The following is a 22558-nucleotide window of genomic DNA, read 5'->3' on the forward strand; positions in this document are numbered from 1 at the left end:
TTAATAGTAAATGATATAATCATATTCCAGCACAATTACTGTTTGCTTTTGCAAGTATTGTACACTATCAACCAAGTATATACCAACTAAATCTGCATGAGATAACATTATTTCTAATCGCAAATCCTTTGGCCAATCCCAAATGTTTGCGAATATGAAAGGATCAAACTCACGTTATCCATATTCTTATCAATCATTCATTTCAAGGTACATCATCTTATAATCATGTTCTTACCTATCGCAAATCCCATTGTTCCTTTTTGCCTTGCCCTCCCCGCATTTTCCCCACGCTCTTCCATGCATTCGGTTTTATTTCCGTATCTCCGAGATCGACAACGTATCTTTGGCCCGGGACAGTTTTTAAGAAAAAATAATACTCCGTTGGTCCACAGGGTGCTCCACATTCAGTTCGACAAATCTAGCTATAACTCCGTTATACCGAATATATCGCTTGTTATCTTTAAATCATACAAAAAAAAAAAAAAAAGCAACAAACGAAATGACATATTATAGGTTTAATTTTAAGTTGTCTGTGCCTATGAAATGAACCCTCCCCCCACCCACACACACACATACACACTCATACAGTTCAGTTTTTATTAATCCTTCGAGAAATAAAAATATAACAAATTTATCATATATTTTGATTAGTTCTTGTTCTTGAAGAAGTTTGTATTCTAAATTAAAAAAAATAAAAAACAAAAATAAAAACCATCCTTCCCACATAAACAACCTCCTAAACTTCATTATGGATACTCAAGAAGAATTAACCATCATGGAAAATGATCCAACTCTAACACTTAAATCGCAATCTCCTTTGCTTCCGCAAAATATAAAAGCTTTAATTGCAGGTGGTGTAGGAGGTACCTGTGCGGTGCTTACAGGCCATCCTTTTGATTTAATTAAAGTCCGGTGTCAAAATAAACAAGCAGAATCCACCACGGCAGCCATCAAACAAATCTTGGTTAATGCAAGAAACTCTGCATTGAAAAATGGGTCCAACACCATCTTGCAATCAGTTCGTGGGTTTTATAAAGGTGTCGTGCCCCCATTATTAGGTGTCACACCAATATTTGCTGTTTCCTTTTGGGGATATGATATGGGTAAGACAATTGTAAAATCTTTGGGGGAATCCACAGACACGTTAACGACAAATCAATTGGCCACTGCAGGTTTCATTAGTGCCATTCCGACTACTTTAGTTACAGCTCCTACAGAACGTGTTAAAGTTATGCTACAAATATCTAGTAATAAATCGAATAATTCATTATTTGGCATGATTAAACAAATTGTTAAAACTGAGGGTCCAATGTCATTATTCAAAGGTTCTTTGGCTACATTAACTAGAGATGGACCAGGGAGTGCCATTTATTTCGTTTCCTATGAATTGATTAAAAATAAATTAAATGAGACTTCTTCTTCTAATTCTCAAGAATTAAATATAACAAACGTTTGTTTAGCTGGTGGTAGTGCTGGGATGATGATGTGGTTAACAGTTTTCCCCATTGACACAATAAAGACCAAGATCCAAGCTTCAAGTGAAGGTGTAAATGGTAAGAAATTAACCATGTTAAGCGCTACAAAGGATATTTATAAATTAAGGGGTGGTATTAAGGGATTCTTCCCCGGTCTTGCACCAGCATTATTAAGATCGTTCCCTGCTAATGCAGCTACGTTCTTGGGCGTGGAATTAACTCATGCGATTTTTAAAAAATACAACATATAAATAATCATATTTTTTATTTTTTATTTTTTATTTTTTATTTTTTTTGGTTCCAAAGCATTGATTTATTTATTTATTTATTTCTACATATATATAATAATATTCCGTCATTTTTTGTTTTTTTTGTGCCGCGGAGCATCCCCTTGCTGGAACGTTCGCGGGATTTGCAGTCGTTTGATTAAGTATTAAAGAGTATAGAAAAAATCAAATATATATATATAAAATACAAATATATATATATAAAATACAAATATATATATATATATTATTTTTTTAAGATATTAAAAAAAGGCGAAACAATTCTAACCAGTGTGATCTTTCCAACCATCTGGTTTAGTGATATTATTAATATCATAGTATTTTAATGTACAAGAATAATCCTTCCAAGTGAAATCATCATTTGGATTACAAGCACATTTGTTATGTAATCTAATTTGATCATTAATTGGACATTGATGGTATGGACCATGGTAATAACCCATGCCTTCGAAATGATGGATTTCATCACGATCCAAGAATAAAGAAGCTGCAATGGAATGGACTGGAGCATCCCCCCATCTTTCATAGAAGAACCCACCTGCATGATCCAAATAATCGAAATAATCTCTATAAGCTTGACTTCTCAAAAATTTCAATGATGCAATTTCGAAATTTGACCAGAAATGACATAAATTGTATGTCTTACCATTATCATCAGAAACAAAATCTAACATATTATTCTTGTGGATGTGTTGTGGGTATAAGGATAAAAATTCTCTGGTGGTTTCCCATAAAGTTTCAATAGTATCTCTGAATTCATGAATAGTAATGGTAAACCCATATTTCTTCTTATTATCTTTCATGAATTTGAAAACATCATAATCAATATCACAATACATTTTAATATCAGGCTCCACTCTCCAATAATATTCATATTCATCTAATAAAGGATGTCTCCAGAAAAACCCACTTTCATATCTACACATGTGTCTATAAGATTCAGAATCACCATAGATAATATTTTTTTCTTTCATGGTCTTTCTAGTATCAGCAGCTCTTTTCTTATCAATCCAACTTGGATAAGACCAATGTTCATTAGGGATTAAACCGAATTTAGTTTCACCACTAATTAAAGCAGTCACGGTTTTTTTAAATTCATCTGAAAATTCTTCGTCATTTAAAAAGACCCAATCGTATTGGAATTTACTGTTAAATCTATCTTCCACAGCTTTGATACTGTTGATTAACCCATATAAATCTGAGTTTCTGGCTAAAGTGACAAAGGTAGCTTTTTCCTTTTTGCCATTATATTTGAAAGGTAACAATCTTGTATATTTGTTATGATCAACTGGTAAATCTGTAGGAAGAGCAGTTGAAGAAGGAGCATATTTCAATGGCTCCAAATAATCTGGTGAACCAATGGTGGTATAAGTGGATAATGATACGTTTTTAGATGAATGATGGAATAAAGAATATAGCCCGATTAATGTGATTAAAGCAACACCCAATTGTTTATAAAGACGGGTTCTCTTTGTAGTTTTCAAAGAACCTTTCTTCGACATTTTTTTAAAATTTTTATACGATAGTTACTGGAACAATATATCACCGCAAAGAAAGAATTAAGATGAGTTAAATTAAATTAAAGGTTATAGATAGTAAAAAAAAAAAATAAATAAAGCAAAGTAAAAACAGAATTAATGCGAATCAAAAGAATTTGCTTTTTTTTTTCTCGTATAGTTTTTTTTTTTGTCAATGCAATTTTTCAATGCAAATGCTAGTTTAGAGATATAATGATTTGAACAATGCTGTCACACACAATTGAAGATGCTAAAAAAGAAAGAAAAAGATTATGAATTAGCTGGTATGACAAAATGAAAAAATAAAAAGGTGTATGTTATTATTTCTTTATGAGCTTTTAATATCTCTCTTCCATAAGGATTAAATATAGAAGAACGGAAAATAGAAAAAAAAAAAATAAAAATAAAAATAAAATAAAAAGAAATGGAAAATATAACAATGAGACAAAGTTAGAAAAAAGAAAAGAGAAAAGTAAACAGATTCGAACAAAGCGATCCTACGAATGAAGTGGAGCTGATTCTAATCATTATATAACTATTCCATGAGGGAGGTGAAGAACACTATTTATACACTTTGGAGTATTTTAAGATCTTAGGAGGAAGAATGAAGGTAGTACAGAAATAAATTCATGAATATGGACATCAAGAGAGATAGTTTACCAACAGTGGAACCAGTAGTAGCAAATCTTAGTCTTGAACATTTAAAAGGGCATTTAGAGTATGAAATTTTCAATATCAATATGGCCAAAAGAGATAGAATAATAAGATAGACAAACACCTGTGGGACAAGGTTGCGCAAATATTGTTGAAAATAGTTAGATGACGAAAAAAATTACAACGCGAGAAACCACCAGGAAATTTCTATAATCCTTAAGATCATCAACCTGACTTCCAGGATTAGGTACCTACTGTAAAAGGTAAAAAGCCAGTTAAAGAATGTGTTCTCAGATAACTGTGTAGCACTCGACTGGTCGGCCCGATGCGGCATACATCCAGCACATGGCAGGCCCGCAGGCCCCATCTGGAAACCCTGGTCCGATTTCCCAAGACGGAAATTTTTCAAAGCACGCGACGCGTGACGCGTCAGCAGAAACATAATGCGCCAGTAAACATGCCTGCGTCAGCAAAGTTTTAGTTTTGTGGCATGGGATAAGCTTTGATACGCAATAAGTGTTATCAAATGGAGATGACCATATCTATCGGCTTAAAGAAACTCAAACGGCAAGCAACAGTAAAGCAGGCAGTAGGTAATGTAGGTAATGTTGGCAGTGTAATTGTACGTAATGTTGAATACCTCTGAAACTGTGCTGGAATGTTTTGAAAATAGCATTGTGTCAGTTGTTCCTGATTTACATGGAGTAAGGAGAAGATATTGATGTTATTAGTATTGCTTGTATTGCACTGTTGCACCTCCAGGAATAGTAGTATCAACAGTTGTCCACTTTGTTGTAGATATTATTGCCAATTCTTGCAAGGTACGAGATCTGAGACGTGATGTTTTACATGGTTTGCCTTAAAAGCCTTCCATATATACAACAGCCGTAATCCTTAACAGCAACGGCAAGGCACTTACATTACTTAGCGTTGGTTATGCTGTTTAGTTAGGCCTTCTTCGGATGTCGGAAATACGAGATTCGGGGTTGGAATCGGATCCTATCTCTTCGCCAAATCTCTTGGAAGATACAGATCAGGATACATATATTACTATGTCACATTCCGTGTATCGAGTGAAAATTAAATAAAATAAAAAAAAAAAAATTAAAGACAAGTTGCATAATATAGATAAAAGTTTAATTGCTTTAAAGTACTTTCCTTCTTATTCCATCTATCAAATATACACGCTTATACAAAAGCTTATTTTCCAAGCAATCGGAATTGAAATTTGAAATTGAAATGGATCGATTCACGAATTCTATCAGTAATAAATTCCAAAAAATAACAAAATCAAAAATACGTACGAGAACTCAACCCTATGATGAATTGCATATACCTTCCTTCATTCTTGGATGTTTAATAACCATCATTGTCTTATCAATTGGTCCCGTATTGTCTATGCTATGGAATGGTGTATTCTCTAGTATGATTACCTTGTTAAGATATTCGATCTTATTCGGTATCTTATCTACTATCTATTGGTTTGTCATAGGGAAACAGCCACTCAATTCTTCATTCTTAACAAATTATAATAATAACAATAATAATACTTCTGATATTAAAAACGACGCTGTAATCCATTCTAAAAAAATTAATCCTCCAACTTTTGATATTAGTAAGAATAATGCAATAGAATCTAGGCAAGTTCCCCCATCACTAATCCCTGTACATACCCCTCGAGATTTAAATGAGGCCCCACAATTAAACAAGAGAAATAAGTTGAAAAATATATTCCGTCCAAATCATAGAGTACCTTCTCCACCACCTGTAGAGATTAAACAAACTTTTCAACCTTCTGTATTTCCTTCAGATTCACAGAATTTAGATAAAAATGATTTCGAACTAATTAATTATTTTAAATCAGAACCAAATAAATCTAATTTCCGTAGACCATTTCCTGATGAAACCCCTTTGAAAACAACACCAAATGCTACTGAAAATACTAAGAATAAAGCAAATCAAACAAGTGTAAATTCTCAATCAACAAGAAATTCATACGAGAATTTCGTTAGCATGGCTCCAAACAAATCTGTTATGCCATAACAATATATATATATATTTTACATATATTTCTATATATAATTGTTTATATTTGGTAATTCTTGTAATGATTTTAATGACGAAGAAATTAAGAATGGTTATTTTAAAAATAGAGTTTCACTTATTTTACTTAGAAGCACACATATAAAAATAATATAACATTAATATAATATTAATAATCGGAAAAACAAATATTGTAACTAACTATCAATTAATAGAACGTTTATATTTTTATTTTATTTTGTTTAATGATAATAAAGGATAATATATAGATTGTATTTGTGTTTGTATATTACTATTATAACATTTAATGAGTTTCGCTTGGAATTTCGAAAACAATTTGCTTACCAGTCAATTTGTTGTAAACAGCTTGGAAAGATTCCAATTTGTAGTCGACTTGTTGGACATCCTTGGAATCTAACAAAACTTTTTGGACTTTGTTACCACCAACCATGTATCTGACTCTCTTACCGACAATTTCAGTTGGGAAGACCATATCTTCCAAGATTTTGTCGTGAACAGCAGTCAAAGTTCTGGACTTTGGTCTCTTTTGAGTTTGTCTAGAGGTTCTAGATGGTTTTGGTAAGATTCTTCTTTCGGCTAAGAAGATGACATGACGATCTGGGAATTTCTTTTCCAATTCACGGGTCAATTTGGTTTGAACCTTGTGGTAAGCAGCCAAGCTTGGAACTGGGACGAAGATGGTTAAAGCCTTCTTACCACCAGCAACATCGATCTGTATAGAAAAAAAATATAATAAATCAAAAATACATTATTTGATTGAAAAAAATACAGTTAGTAAAATAGTCCTTTCTTGATATAGGGATTTGTGGCAATAAATTAGGATCAATTAACATACTTCTCTGATAGACTTGATTTGTAATGGTCTCAATTCAGCCTTTAAATCGGAAGAAGAGTTTTCCAAATCAATGAAAGCTTGAGCAACTTGCAATTCCAATTCAGTTGGAGCTTGAGATAAAATCTTAGCTTGTGGAGCAGACATCGTTGATGATCGTTCTAATGTTTATCTTGCTTTACGCTTAAATGGGGGTAAAGGCCAAACGTAATATAACACAATTTTAAAATATATTCGTATATACCATTTTTTTTCACAAAATTCACTATATTCATTACTATGCCACACTATGCTATGCCATGGTTCATCCCACATGTCTCTCTGTCTTTCCGGTAACACAACCATAGTCGTAGGAATGGCCAATACCTAAACTTGATGGTCTCTCTGTCAACTCACGATGCTCCTACTAACTATTAGAAGGACTTCCTAGCAAAGCTACTACAGAAACAATCCCTAGGCAGAGCGTTTCATTAGATCTTCTCTGTCTAGCTTACAGTTCATAAGGTCTGGCTAAAGGATATGGGCCTATCCTTCCCATGGCCGGAATGAAAGAAAATATCAACAAAAATTTCATAATATGTTACTGGAGGAGGACACATCGGCTCCTCCTCCTCCTCTAAATCTGCGTCATTTCAAGATTGCGTTAATTTTCAAACATGGGCCGTGTAATTTTCCGAAAATGAAAACTAAAAAAATGAAAAATAAAAATACGGAAAAAATAGAAATGTAAATTCAAATGGTGTACAGATGTTTAGCAGTCCATCTATAAAGTAATTTCACCCACACTCCACGTGCTCTTTTCCAGCCCTACAACACCCAGAGCTCAGCCCTAAATTCCGGCATATTGCCTAGACTTAACCCCGCCCGGACCTAACCAGCCCCGTAACACCGCCCTTCGCGCCGAGTTCCGTAAAACAACCAAACCGTGTCACCACCGCCCATCCGTTAACTTTGTAATTAATTCGTCATTACTAAAACACTTTCCATCCCGCAGAATTCGGCTTCACTACGAATGTTTCTAAATCACTCATCTTATTGGTCTTATTTACTGAATATTTTTTTTTTAAATGTTTGACTAATAAATAATTTAATTATTTCAATGATCATCCTTTCTCGTCATGTATGTATATATAAAGATTTGGAATATACAATCAACCATGTAAAACATGCGAGTTATCTGATCTCCCCTTATTTGTATCTATGCTGTTGATCTTGAATTTATAATGTAATTTTTAAATAATATTAAATTATTTTTCTTTATTCTCTCTTTATACATTCCTTTAATAGAAAAAATAAATCAAATTTCTATACTTGAAAAAAAAAGAGAAAAAAAAATTCCAGAAGATCAAAAAAATAAAAAGCATTATTATTATGTCAGAAACTACCAACAAACCATCGGACTTTGCACTACCAGATGTTAAAGATTTGAAACCATTGGATTCAGAAGCAGAAACTGCTAAAAGATTAGCAGCCTATAGGGCAGTTGATAAAAATATTGATTTTGAAAATCATAGAATAATCGGGATTGGTAGCGGTAGTACCGTTGTTTATGTTGCGGAAAGATTAGGCCAATATTTACTTGACCCTAAATATAAACCATTTGTGGAAAAATTCATTTGTATCCCAACTGGATTCCAATCAATTCAATTGATTCTTGATAATGGGTTACAATTGGGTTCTATTGAACGTAACCCTGTGATTGATATTGCATTCGATGGCGCTGATGAAGTTGATACAAATTTACAATTGATTAAGGGTGGTGGTGCTTGTTTGTTCCAAGAAAAATTAGTTAGTACAAGTTCTAAAAAATTCATTATTGTAGCTGATTATAGAAAATGGTCTCCTACATCTCTTGGTGTCAAATGGACAAGAGGTGTTCCATTAGAAGTAGTTCCATCTGCTTATGTCCGTGTCAAATCAGATTTGATTAATAAATTGAATTGTAAAAAAGTTGTTTTAAGACAAGGTGGTTCAGCAAAGGCTGGGCCAGTTGTTACTGATAATAATAACTTCATATTGGACGCAGATTTTGGTCCTATTAAAGACCCAAAGAGTTTGCACGTTCAATTGAAATTGCTACTAGGTATCGTAGAAACAGGGTTATTCATTGATAACGCTGATATTGCGTATATTGGTAATTCAGATGGAACTGTTTTGATTGCACCAAAGTCATGATTTTATTCATCAACTCTCCGCCACTCACCCCAATACATTATATTCCAACTTTCTTCAAAATTCTAATCTAAATCTGTATATTACTACTATTCTTCACTATATATCTCATTAGCACTCTTTGCTTTCTCCTTTCTCATATATATATATATATATATATATATTCGTATGGATGTGTGTATTACTAATATTATACTGTACTTGCATAACCGCCCACTCAAAATATCTATTACCGTCGGAACAAAAAAAAGATAATATTAAAAAAATGTCTATTAAGAAAAGTACCTAAGGAAGCTTTTATGTGTTATAACGATAATACTTCACAATTTGCTGTTTTTTTTGTTATTTAATGGGATTTTGATATTTAGTAGTAAATTAATACAAATCAATATTTAATAGAAATTGGCCTTTAAGTAACAAATCCACATACTTGGTTACTATAGTAACACCCCAAGAAAACCTAAACGTGGTTAAACGAAAAATAGGTCTAAATAGAATCAACATATAAGGCACAAATAAATGAATCTTTTCGTATTTCATATTAGTATAATCTTGTTTAAACGAGGAGGTATAAAAATTGGTATATAGTAATTTGACCTACAGGATTCATATTTAACAAATTTGAAAACCTCTTTCTTGGATATGTAGATAACATATTTTACATTATAACAAAGTAATGATTGTAAAGTCATCAATGGTTAAAAAAATAATATAAATTATACAGAATATAAAATAAAGAAAATACACGGTGACTTCTTTAGGAAAATGAGGAAAAGAGTATCTTGAATATATTGTTGGTTACACCTTTTAAGAGTAATAATACCAGTAAATTTTTGTAGTGAGAATTTGGTTTGTCTTTTTTAAATGATCTATTTTTTCGGCGTATTATTAGAGATCCATGTCAACCCTTCAACAAGACCAGAACCTGTAACTGCACTACTACCTACAACTTTCCACAGTTGGTCCTTTAGATTTTGCTTCAATTGTAGGAAATTCGATACTTCCTTTGGAGACATTGCACCTTTTAAATCTTGCTTATTAGCCCAAACCAGCAAAACAACTTTTTCCATTTCTTTTTCACTAATAATACTATATAATTCTTCTTTCGCTTCTGTTAAACGTTTCTTATCATGTGCATCAATGACAAAAATTAAAGCTGTAGTAGCTGGGAAATAGTGTCTCCATAAAGGTCTTAACCTTTCTTGTCCACCGACATCCCACATATTGAATTTAACATTTTTATAAGTCACAGTTTCCACATTGAATCCCACAGTAGGGGCAGCAGCTTTAACAGTATTTAATTTCAATTTATATAAAATTGTAGTCTTACCTGCATTATCTAAACCCAACATTAAAATTTTCATCTCACGGGATCCAAACAATTTACTCAACGCTTTCGATATAGAGTTACCCATTGTGCTATAATAGTTTTGTTAAATTTACTCAAATTTTTAAAGTTTCAAAAGACTGTATTAGAATTTAATATTAATTATTAATTTTATCTTCACGATGTCAAAGGATAGCAATTGATTAAAAATAGAAAATGCAATGATAGAAGTATTCAATTCGTTATGGCCCTTAATTTCAATATAGATGGATATTTATAAATAAATCTCAACTAGAAATTGTTCCTTTTCAACTATCACCAAATCAAATTATTTGAGGTTTTTTCTAATGATGTTCGTATGTGTTTTTTTATTATCCTATTAACAGATATTTGCTGGTTAATAATGGATAAATCAAGTTGAAACGTTCATTTCGATCCATCGGGGTCCCTATTACATTCTCTTACTTTAAATTTCGGGGATAATTTTGCCCAGTAGTTTAATTTTACCGAAAGGCTCATTTTGATGCGTTGTTAAAAAAAGAGAAAACAGATTCGTAATCTTCAGGAGATATCTCTCGAAAGATATATTATCAGTATGTTTTGGGACTGGAATTATGGACATTTAATAGAAATAGTTTTGTAGTGAATGCACGAATCCAAAACTTTATCTTACTAACCAATTCTTATATTTATTTATTATGTATTGGGAATAATAAAATAAGTTTAGACTTAGATAGCTTTTATACATTTTAACACACAAGTTGTATATATTAAATTATTATCATTCTTATATATATATATATATAAATACTTTTGAATATTTATTTACCTTTGCTTTTGCAGGAACGAGTTTCTGTCACTTAATTTTTTTATAATCATTTAAGAAAGACGCGTAACGCTATTGTTTCTAAATTTACATTGTGAAAAAATAATATGGAGAATGATGTTTATCTCATCGGATTACAGTAATTAAAGTTCCATATTGATCTAACAGAAACTACGCATCAAAGAGATTTTCAATAAGATCAATTTTAATCTAGTTGCCAAATCAGTCTTTGTATTTTATTGTTAAGCCTTATCAATCACTTAAAGTACCATCATTTTTCATTCGTTACAATATTTCAATAACTCTGTCGAATTCAAATACTTTAGACCCTCAAGATAGACAAATTGAATTAATTTCAACATTTTTACGTTCAGTAACAATAAATCTAATTAATAAAAATGGATTTTTCAGTTCCATCAAATCTACCTCCTCATATTAAAAACCTGTTATATGATCTAATTCAGGATTATAAAGAAGAAAACTTAACTAGAAAAGGGTATGAGTCAAAAAGAAAAAATCTCTTAGAAGATGCTCATACGAGTGTACCAGTTTCTTCATCTTCCTCTCATAATCGTTCTTTCGTTTCGACGTCGAATGAGTTTAGAAGGACCCCAACTGTAGGTAGCAATAATTATATATTCCCAAATGATTTGAGACATAATAGTAACGAAAATTCTATGTCCTCCCCTAGATACCATATTAGTTCAAAAACTAGTTTTACCAGCGCTAACTCTACCCAACTATCATTACCAAGACAGAATTCTATATATCGTGTATCAACAGCAAAATCTGAATTAAACTTTCATAAAAGGACAAATTCTATTCAATTATCCTTATCATCCTCAGATATCCCTCTAGATACATACGAGCCAATGATTCCTCTACTACCAAGAAAACAGGATAAAATCATAATGGACTCCTTACCATCCATCTTACGTGGAAGATTCGAAAATTATCCTAATATGACTGCAATTATAAGTATAGACGAAAAGGGTAAGGATAATTATATTTCTTGGTATAAATTGTATCTAAGAGCAGAGAAAGTTGCTCATGAGTTGGTCGTAAAGAATAGCCTTTACAAGATGGATAAAGTTATACTGTGGTATAATCAAGAAGACATGATTGAATTCACCGTAGCTTTATTAGGGTGTTTTATTGCTGGTATGGTAGCTGTCCCAGTATCATTCGAGACTTATTCTCTAACTGAGGTTGTAGAAATTATTAAACTTACTACATCAAAGCACGTGTTACTTTCTAATGAATGCTATAAACAATTAGATAATCTGCATTCTTCTACAAGTAATAATAAAATTAAACTAATTAAAAGTGATGCATTTTCCCAGATTCATTTCATTAAGACAAATGATTTGGGCATATATTCTAAAGCCAAGAAAAAAGTTCCTACATTTGACATTCCAAATGTATCATATATTGAATTTACTAGAACACCATTAGGTAAATTGTCTGGGGTAGTAATGAGACACAAGATTTTAGCTAAACAATTTGACACATTGGCAAAGATTTTAGATTCACGTTCAACATCTACCTGGGAAAAAAAACAGATAAAAAAATCGCATTCGCATAGGGATCCTTCAAATAGATACACCATCATGAATAGTTTAGATCCTACTAGATCTACAGGCCTGATATGTGGTGTTCTCTTCAACATATATTCTGGTAATCTTCTTATATCAGTAGATAAAAATATCTTAAAGAGAGCTGGTGGCTATGAGGAAGTAATTAACAAGTATAGACCAGATATTTTACTAAATGATCAATTGCAATTAAAGCAAGTAGTAATCAATTTCTTAGATAATCCTGAATTAACTAATAATAAAACACAAAAAATGGATTTTAGATGTATCAAATGTTGTTTAACTTCGTGTACAACAATTGATACAGATGTTACTGATATGGTAGTTTATAAATGGTTGAATAATTTAGGTTGTTCTGATGCCGCCACCTGCTATTCTCCAATGCTTACTTTGCAAGACTTTGGTGGGATTTTTATTTCTTTACGAGACCAATTAGGCCGCCTAGAAAATTTTCCAATTCAAACGCCAACTTTAAGATTACAGGATGAATTATACGTTGATAAGGAGAAATTAAGGGTGAATATCGTTGAACCAAATGTGAATGCTTCTCTAAATAGCTCTATATCATTCAATGACTACCTGAGAATGAATACTTTTGGATTCCCAATACCAGATGCCACATTATGTGTAGCAAATTTAGATGACGCTACACTTGTACCTGATTTAACTGTTGGTGAAATTTGGATATCTTCCGATAGTATAACGAATGAATTTTATCAAATGGAGCGAATCAATGATTTCGTGTTTAATGCAAAAATTAATTATTCAAAGATGAAAACTATGTGCTCTTCTAGCTCAAATTCGGTACAATCACTAGAAAGAGTTAGTACAATCAAATCATTAGTATCACCTGCTAAAAATTTTATGAGAACAAAACTTATGGGATTCATTCATAATGGGAAAATATATGTGCTGTCAATGATTGAAGATATGTTTTTACAAAACAAATTGGTTCGCCATTCCAACTGGGCTCATACATCAGATTTAAGCAGAGCTAAAGTAAGTCCATCACGTACAACTGCACCTATTCCAAACTTAAACTCTCCAGCTACTTCAAGCAATAACCCTACGAAAAGTGATGTAGAAGAAATTTCTAGCGAAAGAAGCTTGAGGTCAAAACGTGTAGTTCAAACTTATTATTTACAGCAAATTAGTGAAACTTTAGTCCGAACTGTCGCAACTGTCCTTGAAGTCTCTGCTTTTGAATTGCCACATAATAGAGATGAACATTTTCTTGTTATGGTCGTTGAGAGTTCTTTAGCTAAATCAGATTCTACCATGCTTGGTATCTCCTCAGCCCGCCAAACCAAATTGGAAAAGACTATGACTGATTTTACTGAACAGATATACAGAATATTGTGGATTTTTCATAAAATTCAGCCAGTATGCGTATTAGTTGTACCACCAGGCTCATTGCCAAGAAGATATTGTTCTTTAGAATTGGCTAATAGTACAATTGAGAAGCAATTCTTAAATGGTGAGCTTAAATCAAATTTTGTCAAATTTCAATTTGATCATGTTATTTTGGACTATATTCCACATTCTCTATACTATAATGAAAGTATATTTTCAACGCATCTATCTGAATTGAGAAGAACTTATCTAAAGGAGATATACGAGGTATTATCTCATAATCAAGATGGGACGGGATTCCAATCTTCAAAGATTGATTATAGAGAATCATCATTTGATCCAAGAACAAACAAAAAACTATCTGATTTTAAAAATATTATCGAAGTTATTGAATGGAGATTATCTAATAGCCAAAATGAAACCACATTCAGTGACGGTATGAATAATCCTCAAACTAATTCTAAAGACAGCAACAATACAAATACGCAAGTTTCTTGGAAATTATTTGAAAAAATTGTTGCCTCATTTCTAAAGAAAATAATTGGTTCTAAAGTTCCTTTAAAACGTGGTGATCATGTAGTAGTTATGTGTGAAAATTCTGTGGAATATCTTGCTACTATTATCGCATGCTGGTACTGTAATTTGATTGTAATTCCTCTTGATGTGCTTAGAGAAGAGAATGCAGAACATGATATGCATTTTTTCATCGATGTCATTAAAACTTATGACGTAAAGAGGGTATTCTTTGATAATAAAACTGTATATCTTATTGAAAATCATCTAATAATAAGCAAATTATATAAAGATGTTAAACACCAAATTCCAAAGACTACAAATATTTCTAAAATTAAAAAGAGAAGCGATCTTACAATCAAGTTATTTAAAAAGCCTATATCTGAAAAATTTCCTTCTAGAAAAAGTTCAAATCCAAATTCTATTACATGTTTAATTTGGATCAATCGTGATTCTGATACTACTGAAGATATACATGTCCAGATGTCTCATTCGATTCTAATGAATGAATGTAAAATCCTGAAAGAAACTTTACATTTATCTCATGAAAATACATTATTTTCTCTTTCACCTCATACATATGGTATTGGATTTATATTAAGTGTCCTCCTTGGGACTTATGTTGGCTGTGTTACAACTTTCTTCAGTTTAAGAGATGTCCTTTCATCTCCTAAAGATTTTTTAATCGGTTTACAAAATATGAATGTTAAAGATATATTTTTTGAGTTAGAGACATTTTACCTTTTAATGGCTAAAGCTGCAGAAGTGTTGGAAGGGGGGAAAACAAAGCCAACTAACAACAAAAAAGATAACAAAATTTCACACACAGTATTGAGTCCAGATTTTTTTAGAAATGTTAAAAATATTATGATACCATTTTCTAATAGGCCAAGGACCTTAACAATAGAATCTATTCTAAAGAAATATAGCTCAATTAGTATCAACCCAGCCCGCATCAATTTCGTTTATGAACATATATTCAATAGCAATATTTCCTTAAGATCATACTTGAATATACCTCCAGTTGATTTATATTTAGATCCGTGTGCTTTACGTGAGGGACTTATAAAAGAAATTGATCCATCAGCTGTTGGATCAGATGGGTATTTACGGATTCAAGATTCTGGTGTGGTTCCAGTATGCACTGATATAGCAATCGTCAACCCAGAAACAAAGATGCAATGTTATAGTGGTGAATTTGGTGAGATTTGGTGTTGTTCTGAAGCTAATGCCTATGATTATTACCTCTTCAAATCAGATTTAAAGAACACAAAAAGAAAACTAATCAAGGATCAATTTATTACGGAACAGTTTAAAACTAAAATAGAAGGAAATGGCGATACCGGGCTAACATACTTAAGAACCGGTGACTTAGGGTTTATTAAGAATGTTACAGTGACTGATTCTGTGGGATCTGTTAAAAATTTGAACTTATTATATGTACTCGGTAGTATCAATGAGTCCATTGATCATCTTGGTTTAACACATTTTGTTACCGATCTAGAACAGACCGTTAAAACTGTTAATAAGTCAATATTGAATTGTATAATTGCCAAAACTGGTGGTTTATTGGTTTGTCTAATAAAGACTAAAGCCAAAGGTTGTAATTATGCTACATTAACTACTTTAGTTGTATCACAGCTATTAAACCGCCATGGTGTTATTTTAGATCTGTGTGCGTTTGTAAAACCAGGCAATACTAGTAGTATACTACCTGAGAGCTGGTCCAAATACCGTAAAACAGTGATGAAAAAATGGTTCTCTGGTAATTTGCCAATTATTACTCAATTTGGTATTAATTATGGTGAAAATATGTCTATATATTTATTATCTGATTTTAACAATGCAAATTGATGAAGTCTCAGAAATGTTCAAGCATGGTAGCCGCCTTCTATTTTATGATCGTTTTCTTATAAGTAAATAAAATTTATCTAGCTGATTTGAAAAAAAACATAAGACAGCATGTAAAGTTATATAATAATTGAAATATATTAAACTAAAAAATAAATTGATAGTTGTAGTACCTATCAATACGTGCTAAAGAGGCTATTTTAAAATACCTCAATGTCTATTATAGTATGGAGAGCAAAAATTTTAGAAAGCAATGCAAAGCTCGTGGAAGAACGTGAGTGCTTTTAATGGATTAGTTAGTTGGACGGTAAAAACTATACTTTGACTTGTACTTTTAAAAAATAGGTAACTAAGAAAGGCATAGTAATTACAATGATAGGATATTGTAACATTAGGAAGAAAGAAACGCATTCCATTTGGATTGGATCTGGCGAATCTATGGGTGTTGAACTAGCTGTAAAATATATGGCAGCAGTCATTGATGGTAAACCCCAATTAAGTGCAATTACAAATAACAGCATTTCATCAGATTCCCAACTCAACCACCCTGCTTTAATTAACCTGTCGCACCAAAGAATGCCAAATATTGGCATTATACACAACTTTATCACCACCAATACAATTGCTGCTTTCCAAAAACCTGGGTATAATCTACCAATTTGTAATGTACCTAGTGTTGCGCCTAAAATTAGTAAACCGAATGGAACGCAAGCATCTCCAATATATGCTGTAAATGACAATAATACATTTAATGGAGGCTCCATATCTGGTGCTGGATGAATGTAAGGGGTATGTGGTGTAGTAACAAATAATTCCTTTAACCAAGGAATAAATGCAATAGTCAGTCCAATTATCACAGCTAAAGAGCATGGTCTAAAACAGTTCTTGAGGAAAAATATAATGAAAGAGTTAATATTGAATACCCTGATAAAGGCTGGAAAGTTTTTCCCCGAATTTCTGAAATCTTGGTCAGTGACGTCTGCTTCTGACATTAAAATTCTCTTTAAGTCAGATGATTTGATTTTATCTAATAACGTTTTGTGAAGATCATCAGACTCTGGAGAATAAAAATGTTCAACAGCTCTATCTAATGTGGTAATACCGTTGTATTTTTGAAGCTGCTTTTGACGATCGATATGAGAGTATGCTATCACAAGTTCATTTGGATGTTTCCCTTTTCTTCTCCTTTTGGCACGAATATTTTCTAATTTAGAATATATTGATCCTTGAGTATTATAAGTCATTGGTGAAGTGCAAGGTGTCTCATTCCAATTAGTCTCAGAAGTCAAACCATCTTCACTTGGATTTTCTAATGCAATGGGAGTGAATTCCATATTTGGGTTGTGATTTTTATTAGATAAAGAAGGTTTATCAACCTTATTAGTTGGGACATTTGAAGGGCCATTAAATGGAAAAATAGTATGATTGGAATTTGAAGAAATATTACTGTTATGCAAAGTATTTTGATATGACTGATTTTCTTGGACTGTGATACTATTTTGATAATTATTACTAGTATTGATGCTTTCAGGAAATAAATTTATATTCGTATCAGTACTCCGAACGCTACAATAGCATGGGATCGGGTTCAAGAATTCTTTTGGAGAAAATGTTTCCTTATTTATTTTGTCACTTGACAAGTATGTTGTAGGAATTTGATGTTGTGATGATATTGAACTGTTATTATGTTCTCTTTCTGAATAAATCACGTTTGAGAAATTTGGGTTTTTTTCCAAATCACTAGAAGAAGTGGATGGATTGGTATTTAATGATAACTCTAGTGATGCGGATTTGTCGTCAACATCCTCTTCCTCACTTGTCTTTTTTTCATTAATGAAATCCATTTCAATTAAACGGAACCCACCTAAATTGAATACACAAAGCATAAACATTGCCATGAATATAATAATACATGCTACACCTTTTTCACCTTCTTGTGCTGTAAATACAAAACCATTAGCCATTGTCTGAATGTATGCAATTGGTAAATCACTGGCATTTTGAAACGTACCAGTAGCAAGAATGCCACCGTACCATCTCTTTGGGACTGGTAGGAATGTTCTAACCATTAATGAAAAAAATAACGCAGTCATGTATAGCATGACTGCTGTTAAACAGATAACTCCTACTTCTTTTATATCTTTTCCTTCTATATTAGAAACAATCTTGGCAAATGCTAAACAAGGTAGGAAAACAGATAAAATCAAATCGGAAATAATCTTTGTAGCCTGTGCTGTAATGATTTCAAGTTTTGCTAAAAGAATTCCCAGACCTATAATCAGGTAAATTTTTATTATTGGTTTGAATGCGGACCAAACAACTTGGCCAAATGATATTGACATATTGGGTTCGATTTATAAAAGTTGTAGTATATTAAATGTAGTTGTATATTTTTATTTTGAAACAAAAAATATGAAGAAAGAAAGATAAGCGATTGAAAATAATGTGTATAAACTTGGCCAGTTTATTGTTTTTATGTCAATATTTTGATATTTTGATACTTGTTTCTATATATTTATAATGATGTGATTTTTTTTCAAATCTACAAGCAGACATATAAAGTTAAGGGAGGACTCCTTGATATCTCTTAAATAGTTCCCACTCTCCATGGCAAACCCTCCCACCTGTCATAGTATCACCTCAATACAACTTATACATATCAGTAATTGGTAAAAAAAGATATATAATCACTATCTTAATATTACTCAAGCTATTTACGAGTTATTACCTCATCAAGTCACTGCGTAAATCACGAGAATGTTGCTAAATATACCCTTCAGACACATCCGCAGAAGGAGTCTGTTATTGTCTTGCCTGTGACTAGCGCCGTTCTCTTATTTAGGCAACCGGCAAGAAGTTTCCGCGGAAACACAGATTAGGGGTACCTGTTTACCAAATCCATCGGCTCCCCTCGACTGGCGGGGTTCCCGATTCTACCTCTCTAATTTCGAAATTGGCTTTTCGGAGCCATGGACCTGTCGTGACGAGATCCGAGCTGAATGGAAGAAAATTAATATTAGCTTGATTATTGATATGGGGTTGGGATTTGCACAAAACTACCTATGTACATCAAGAATGTGATTATGAGAAAATAAAAAAATATCTGCTGAGAAACTGAAAAGAGACAACAAAACTTTCAATAGAGCCATTTTGAAAGTTTATCGTTTACTGGTTGTTGTTTTTTATGCATCAAGAATCAATAAGTCCGAGAAATTAGGTAGCATAATATAATTTTCACAAGGAGAGGGGCTTTAAAAGATATCTAAATAATTCCCTTTTTTCGATCCTGTTTTGATTACATAAGTGCCTGTTGAACATATTGTAGCAGTATTTTGGAAATTATTTTTTTTTCAACATACCAGTTTAGCATTGTCAGAGTTATTTTATTCCTTTTATTTACAATTAAAGTTAGTTATCCATTTTCGATTTTATCAGTGCTGGTTTGTGGTCATTAAACAGTTATTTCCCGTTAAAGAAATACAATAACCGTAGTTATAGAAGCTATTTTAAAAATATCTTAAAGTTGAATTTAGGCAGTGGTCTGTCTCACAATACCCATAATAATAATAACCATATAGTCCGTTTCCATAGTATTATAAAGAATTTCAATACCAATAAGAATCAACCTTCAAACACTCAACCGCATCAAACCAGGGTTAATAATAAATTTGTTAAAACAAACTTCAGAATTAAAAAATTATCTTCAAATATTTTGACAAGAATTTCTATCGATAATAACATTTTAAATTATAAGGATTATTTGACTGAGCCAAAAGATTATCAATTATCTGATAGTAAATTATTTAATAAATTAAACTCTCTTTCTATACAGCAAAGGAACAGGCAACGACAAAGGAAGAAGCAGAAGGAATTTAGAAACAATTACACAAACAACAACCCTGATACTACAATCATATCTAACGGTAATATAATGATGCAGGCCGATTATAGAAATGTATCGTATCAAAATATCGGTCAAGGATATCCAAATAACAACAACAATAATTCTAATGATAGTATTTTAAAACAATCAAATGATAGACATGATACCGATTCTATGCGACCAGATAATAATAATAACATTCATACAAATTATAATACTCCCAACGTCATGAGTAAAAGGCAAAGGTTACGTGATTTGGTACGATCCACAAAGGATTATTATTTACCTACTATTACTTCTACTATTACCCAAAAGACTAGAGAAGGTATTAAAGCTGTAAATAATACTACTGCAGGGTTATATTCCCATGATCCTTATTCAGTAAACGGTATTCCATTTAACGTGGATATTCACTATTATCCAACTTATTCCACATATAATGATGAATTGAAAAAATTCGAGACAGTTATAAGGTTGGGTGTTGGTGCACCAGGTGATCCTAAATCCAAAAGGAATAGAATCATTATGTCATTATGTAAACGTTATTTAAGAACAGGTAATGAAGAAATATTTGATTCACCTATGTCTAGTAGAACCACCTCAAGAGATATTACTCCAACAAACACAAATCCTAATTTTGAACCGAATTATTATTTAAATTCTCCTAATTCATCGTCTTCTGATTTCTCAAATGATTCTGGATATAGCCGTTACAGTTATAACAATGGTGATAATTCTCATAACATGGGTCGATACGGTTTATCTAGTCGTCCTAATTCAAACCAATTAAACTATGCAGACTCCTATTCGGATATATCAGATAGTTATCAAAGTGAACTCGATATTTTACAGACCCGTGTTAATGGGTTTTTAGAGAAAAAAGTTCCTAATCTTCCAGTAACAATTGAATTAATTGCTAATCCAGATGATGATTGTACAACTGCAAGCCATAATAGTATGGGAAGTAGCGATGGTTATGATGAATTTGATGACAGTGATGATAATGAAAGTCATCTTTCGATTAAAAATAAATATAATTTGGATATTTCTAAATCAAATTCACATAATGATGTTTCATTGAATAAAACATATTATGCAACAACTGATTATTTTGGAGATATATATTTAAGAACAAAGACAAATTTTTTACCAACTCAAATGAGAATTACTTTAAATTTACCGGACAATTTCCCCAAACAAGTTTCAAAACGATTTGCAATTGATTTTATCAAAGGTGACGGTGTGGCTTTAATTAGTGACATTGACGATACTATTAAGCATACCGGTGTTACAGGGGATAAAATGTCCATGTTCCGTAACGTATTTATACATCCATTAGACTCTTGGTTAATTGACGGTTTACCAAACTGGTACAACAATTTGCAAGATCAACTTGATGTAGATTTTTTTTATGTTTCAAATTCACCTCTACAAATGTTTCAATCATTAGAAGATTATATTCAAACATATTATCCTCCTGGACCGTTATATCTTAAACAATATTCGGGCAATTTGTTATCAAGTATTATGGTATCCAGTGCTTCAAGGAAGTTGGAACCCATAACTAGATTAATGAAAGATTTTCCAAGTAAGAAATTTATCCTTGTAGGAGACTCAGGTGAACAAGATTTCGAAGCCTATATTGATACTGCATTGAATTTTAAGGATCAAGTAATTTCTATTTATATTCGTTGTTGTAAAAACTCAATGAGTGATTTCCCAGAAAAAGAACAACAAGTAATGTTTGAATTAAATGAATTAATTCGAGAAAATTATACTGATACATTTCTTCGAAAGCAACGCAGTAAATCTAAAAAAGCCCCACCAATCCCCACAAAAAAGCCTATTTTGACACCAGAGCAGATAAGGAAGATTAAAAATTCACGTACGATAAATAAAGTGCATGTGTCATTGCCTCAACCACCATTGACACCAAGAAGAGCTCAAACAACAAGTAGTTTTAAAATTGGAAGTCATATCGATTTAGATTTCGATTCAAGAAGAACCGCGCCTTCAGTGTCAACAGTCATATATGATAAAAAGGAAGAAACATGGAAGCGTAGAGTTAATGATGGGTTGAATTTACTAAAATCAATTGATCCAACTTCTCAAGGTATTAGTTTGATGTTCTTTAATGATCCAAATGTTGTGTGTAAAGATTCATTTGAAGAAATAGAAAATTTAAGAACGTAATGCATATCTATGTCAA

At 32.0% G+C, this 22558-nt stretch overlaps 9 protein-coding genes across 9 annotated transcripts; 5 read left to right on the top strand and 4 right to left on the bottom strand.

Annotated features, from left to right (window-relative positions):
- Positions 1 to 748: 748 nt before the first annotated feature.
- CRC1 (carnitine:acyl carnitine antiporter) lies at positions 749 to 1726 on the top strand (the record flags this gene model as incomplete). Its single annotated transcript, XM_004178457.1, has 1 exon — positions 749 to 1726. One exon carries the CDS (start codon positions 749 to 751, stop codon positions 1724 to 1726), a length of 978 nt encoding a protein of 325 aa, XP_004178505.1.
- Positions 1727 to 2025: 299 nt separating this feature from the next.
- Positions 2026 to 3264, bottom strand: KTR1 (alpha-1,2-mannosyltransferase KTR1; the record flags this gene model as incomplete). Its single annotated transcript, XM_004178458.1, has 1 exon — positions 2026 to 3264. The coding sequence occupies one exon, from the start codon at positions 3262 to 3264 to the stop codon at positions 2026 to 2028; it is 1239 nt and encodes a 412-aa protein (XP_004178506.1).
- Positions 3265 to 5172: 1908 nt separating this feature from the next.
- Positions 5173 to 5976, top strand: TBLA0B01450 (uncharacterized protein; the record flags this gene model as incomplete). Its single annotated transcript, XM_004178459.1, has 1 exon — positions 5173 to 5976. The coding sequence occupies one exon, from the start codon at positions 5173 to 5175 to the stop codon at positions 5974 to 5976; it is 804 nt and encodes a 267-aa protein (XP_004178507.1).
- A 304-nt stretch (positions 5977 to 6280) lies between these two features.
- Positions 6281 to 6976, bottom strand: RPS7A (40S ribosomal protein eS7; the record flags this gene model as incomplete). Its single annotated transcript, XM_004178460.1, has 2 exons — positions 6281 to 6709; positions 6833 to 6976. The coding sequence occupies 2 exons, from the start codon at positions 6974 to 6976 to the stop codon at positions 6281 to 6283; spliced, it is 573 nt and encodes a 190-aa protein (XP_004178508.1).
- A 1224-nt stretch (positions 6977 to 8200) lies between these two features.
- On the top strand, positions 8201 to 9004 carry RKI1 (ribose-5-phosphate isomerase RKI1; the record flags this gene model as incomplete). Its single annotated transcript, XM_004178461.1, has 1 exon — positions 8201 to 9004. One exon carries the CDS (start codon positions 8201 to 8203, stop codon positions 9002 to 9004), a length of 804 nt encoding a protein of 267 aa, XP_004178509.1.
- An 866-nt stretch (positions 9005 to 9870) lies between these two features.
- ARF3 (Arf family GTPase ARF3) lies at positions 9871 to 10416 on the bottom strand (the record flags this gene model as incomplete). The annotated part of the gene is made up of 1 exon (XM_004178462.1): positions 9871 to 10416. One exon carries the CDS (start codon positions 10414 to 10416, stop codon positions 9871 to 9873), a length of 546 nt encoding a protein of 181 aa, XP_004178510.1.
- Positions 10417 to 11552: 1136 nt separating this feature from the next.
- On the top strand, positions 11553 to 16469 carry CMR2 (Cmr2p; the record flags this gene model as incomplete). Its single annotated transcript, XM_004178463.1, has 1 exon — positions 11553 to 16469. One exon carries the CDS (start codon positions 11553 to 11555, stop codon positions 16467 to 16469), a length of 4917 nt encoding a protein of 1638 aa, XP_004178511.1.
- Positions 16470 to 16780: 311 nt separating this feature from the next.
- ECM3 (putative ATPase ECM3) lies at positions 16781 to 18808 on the bottom strand (the record flags this gene model as incomplete). The annotated part of the gene is made up of 1 exon (XM_004178464.1): positions 16781 to 18808. The coding sequence occupies one exon, from the start codon at positions 18806 to 18808 to the stop codon at positions 16781 to 16783; it is 2028 nt and encodes a 675-aa protein (XP_004178512.1).
- A 1589-nt stretch (positions 18809 to 20397) lies between these two features.
- Positions 20398 to 22542, top strand: APP1 (phosphatidate phosphatase APP1; the record flags this gene model as incomplete). Its single annotated transcript, XM_004178465.1, has 1 exon — positions 20398 to 22542. The coding sequence occupies one exon, from the start codon at positions 20398 to 20400 to the stop codon at positions 22540 to 22542; it is 2145 nt and encodes a 714-aa protein (XP_004178513.1).
- Between the last annotated feature and the right edge of the window lie 16 nt (positions 22543 to 22558).

The sequence above is a fragment of the Henningerozyma blattae genome, chromosome 2 (genome assembly GCF_000315915.1).
Source record: "Henningerozyma blattae CBS 6284 chromosome 2, complete genome".
Lineage (NCBI taxonomy): Eukaryota > Fungi > Ascomycota > Saccharomycetes > Saccharomycetales > Saccharomycetaceae > Henningerozyma > Henningerozyma blattae.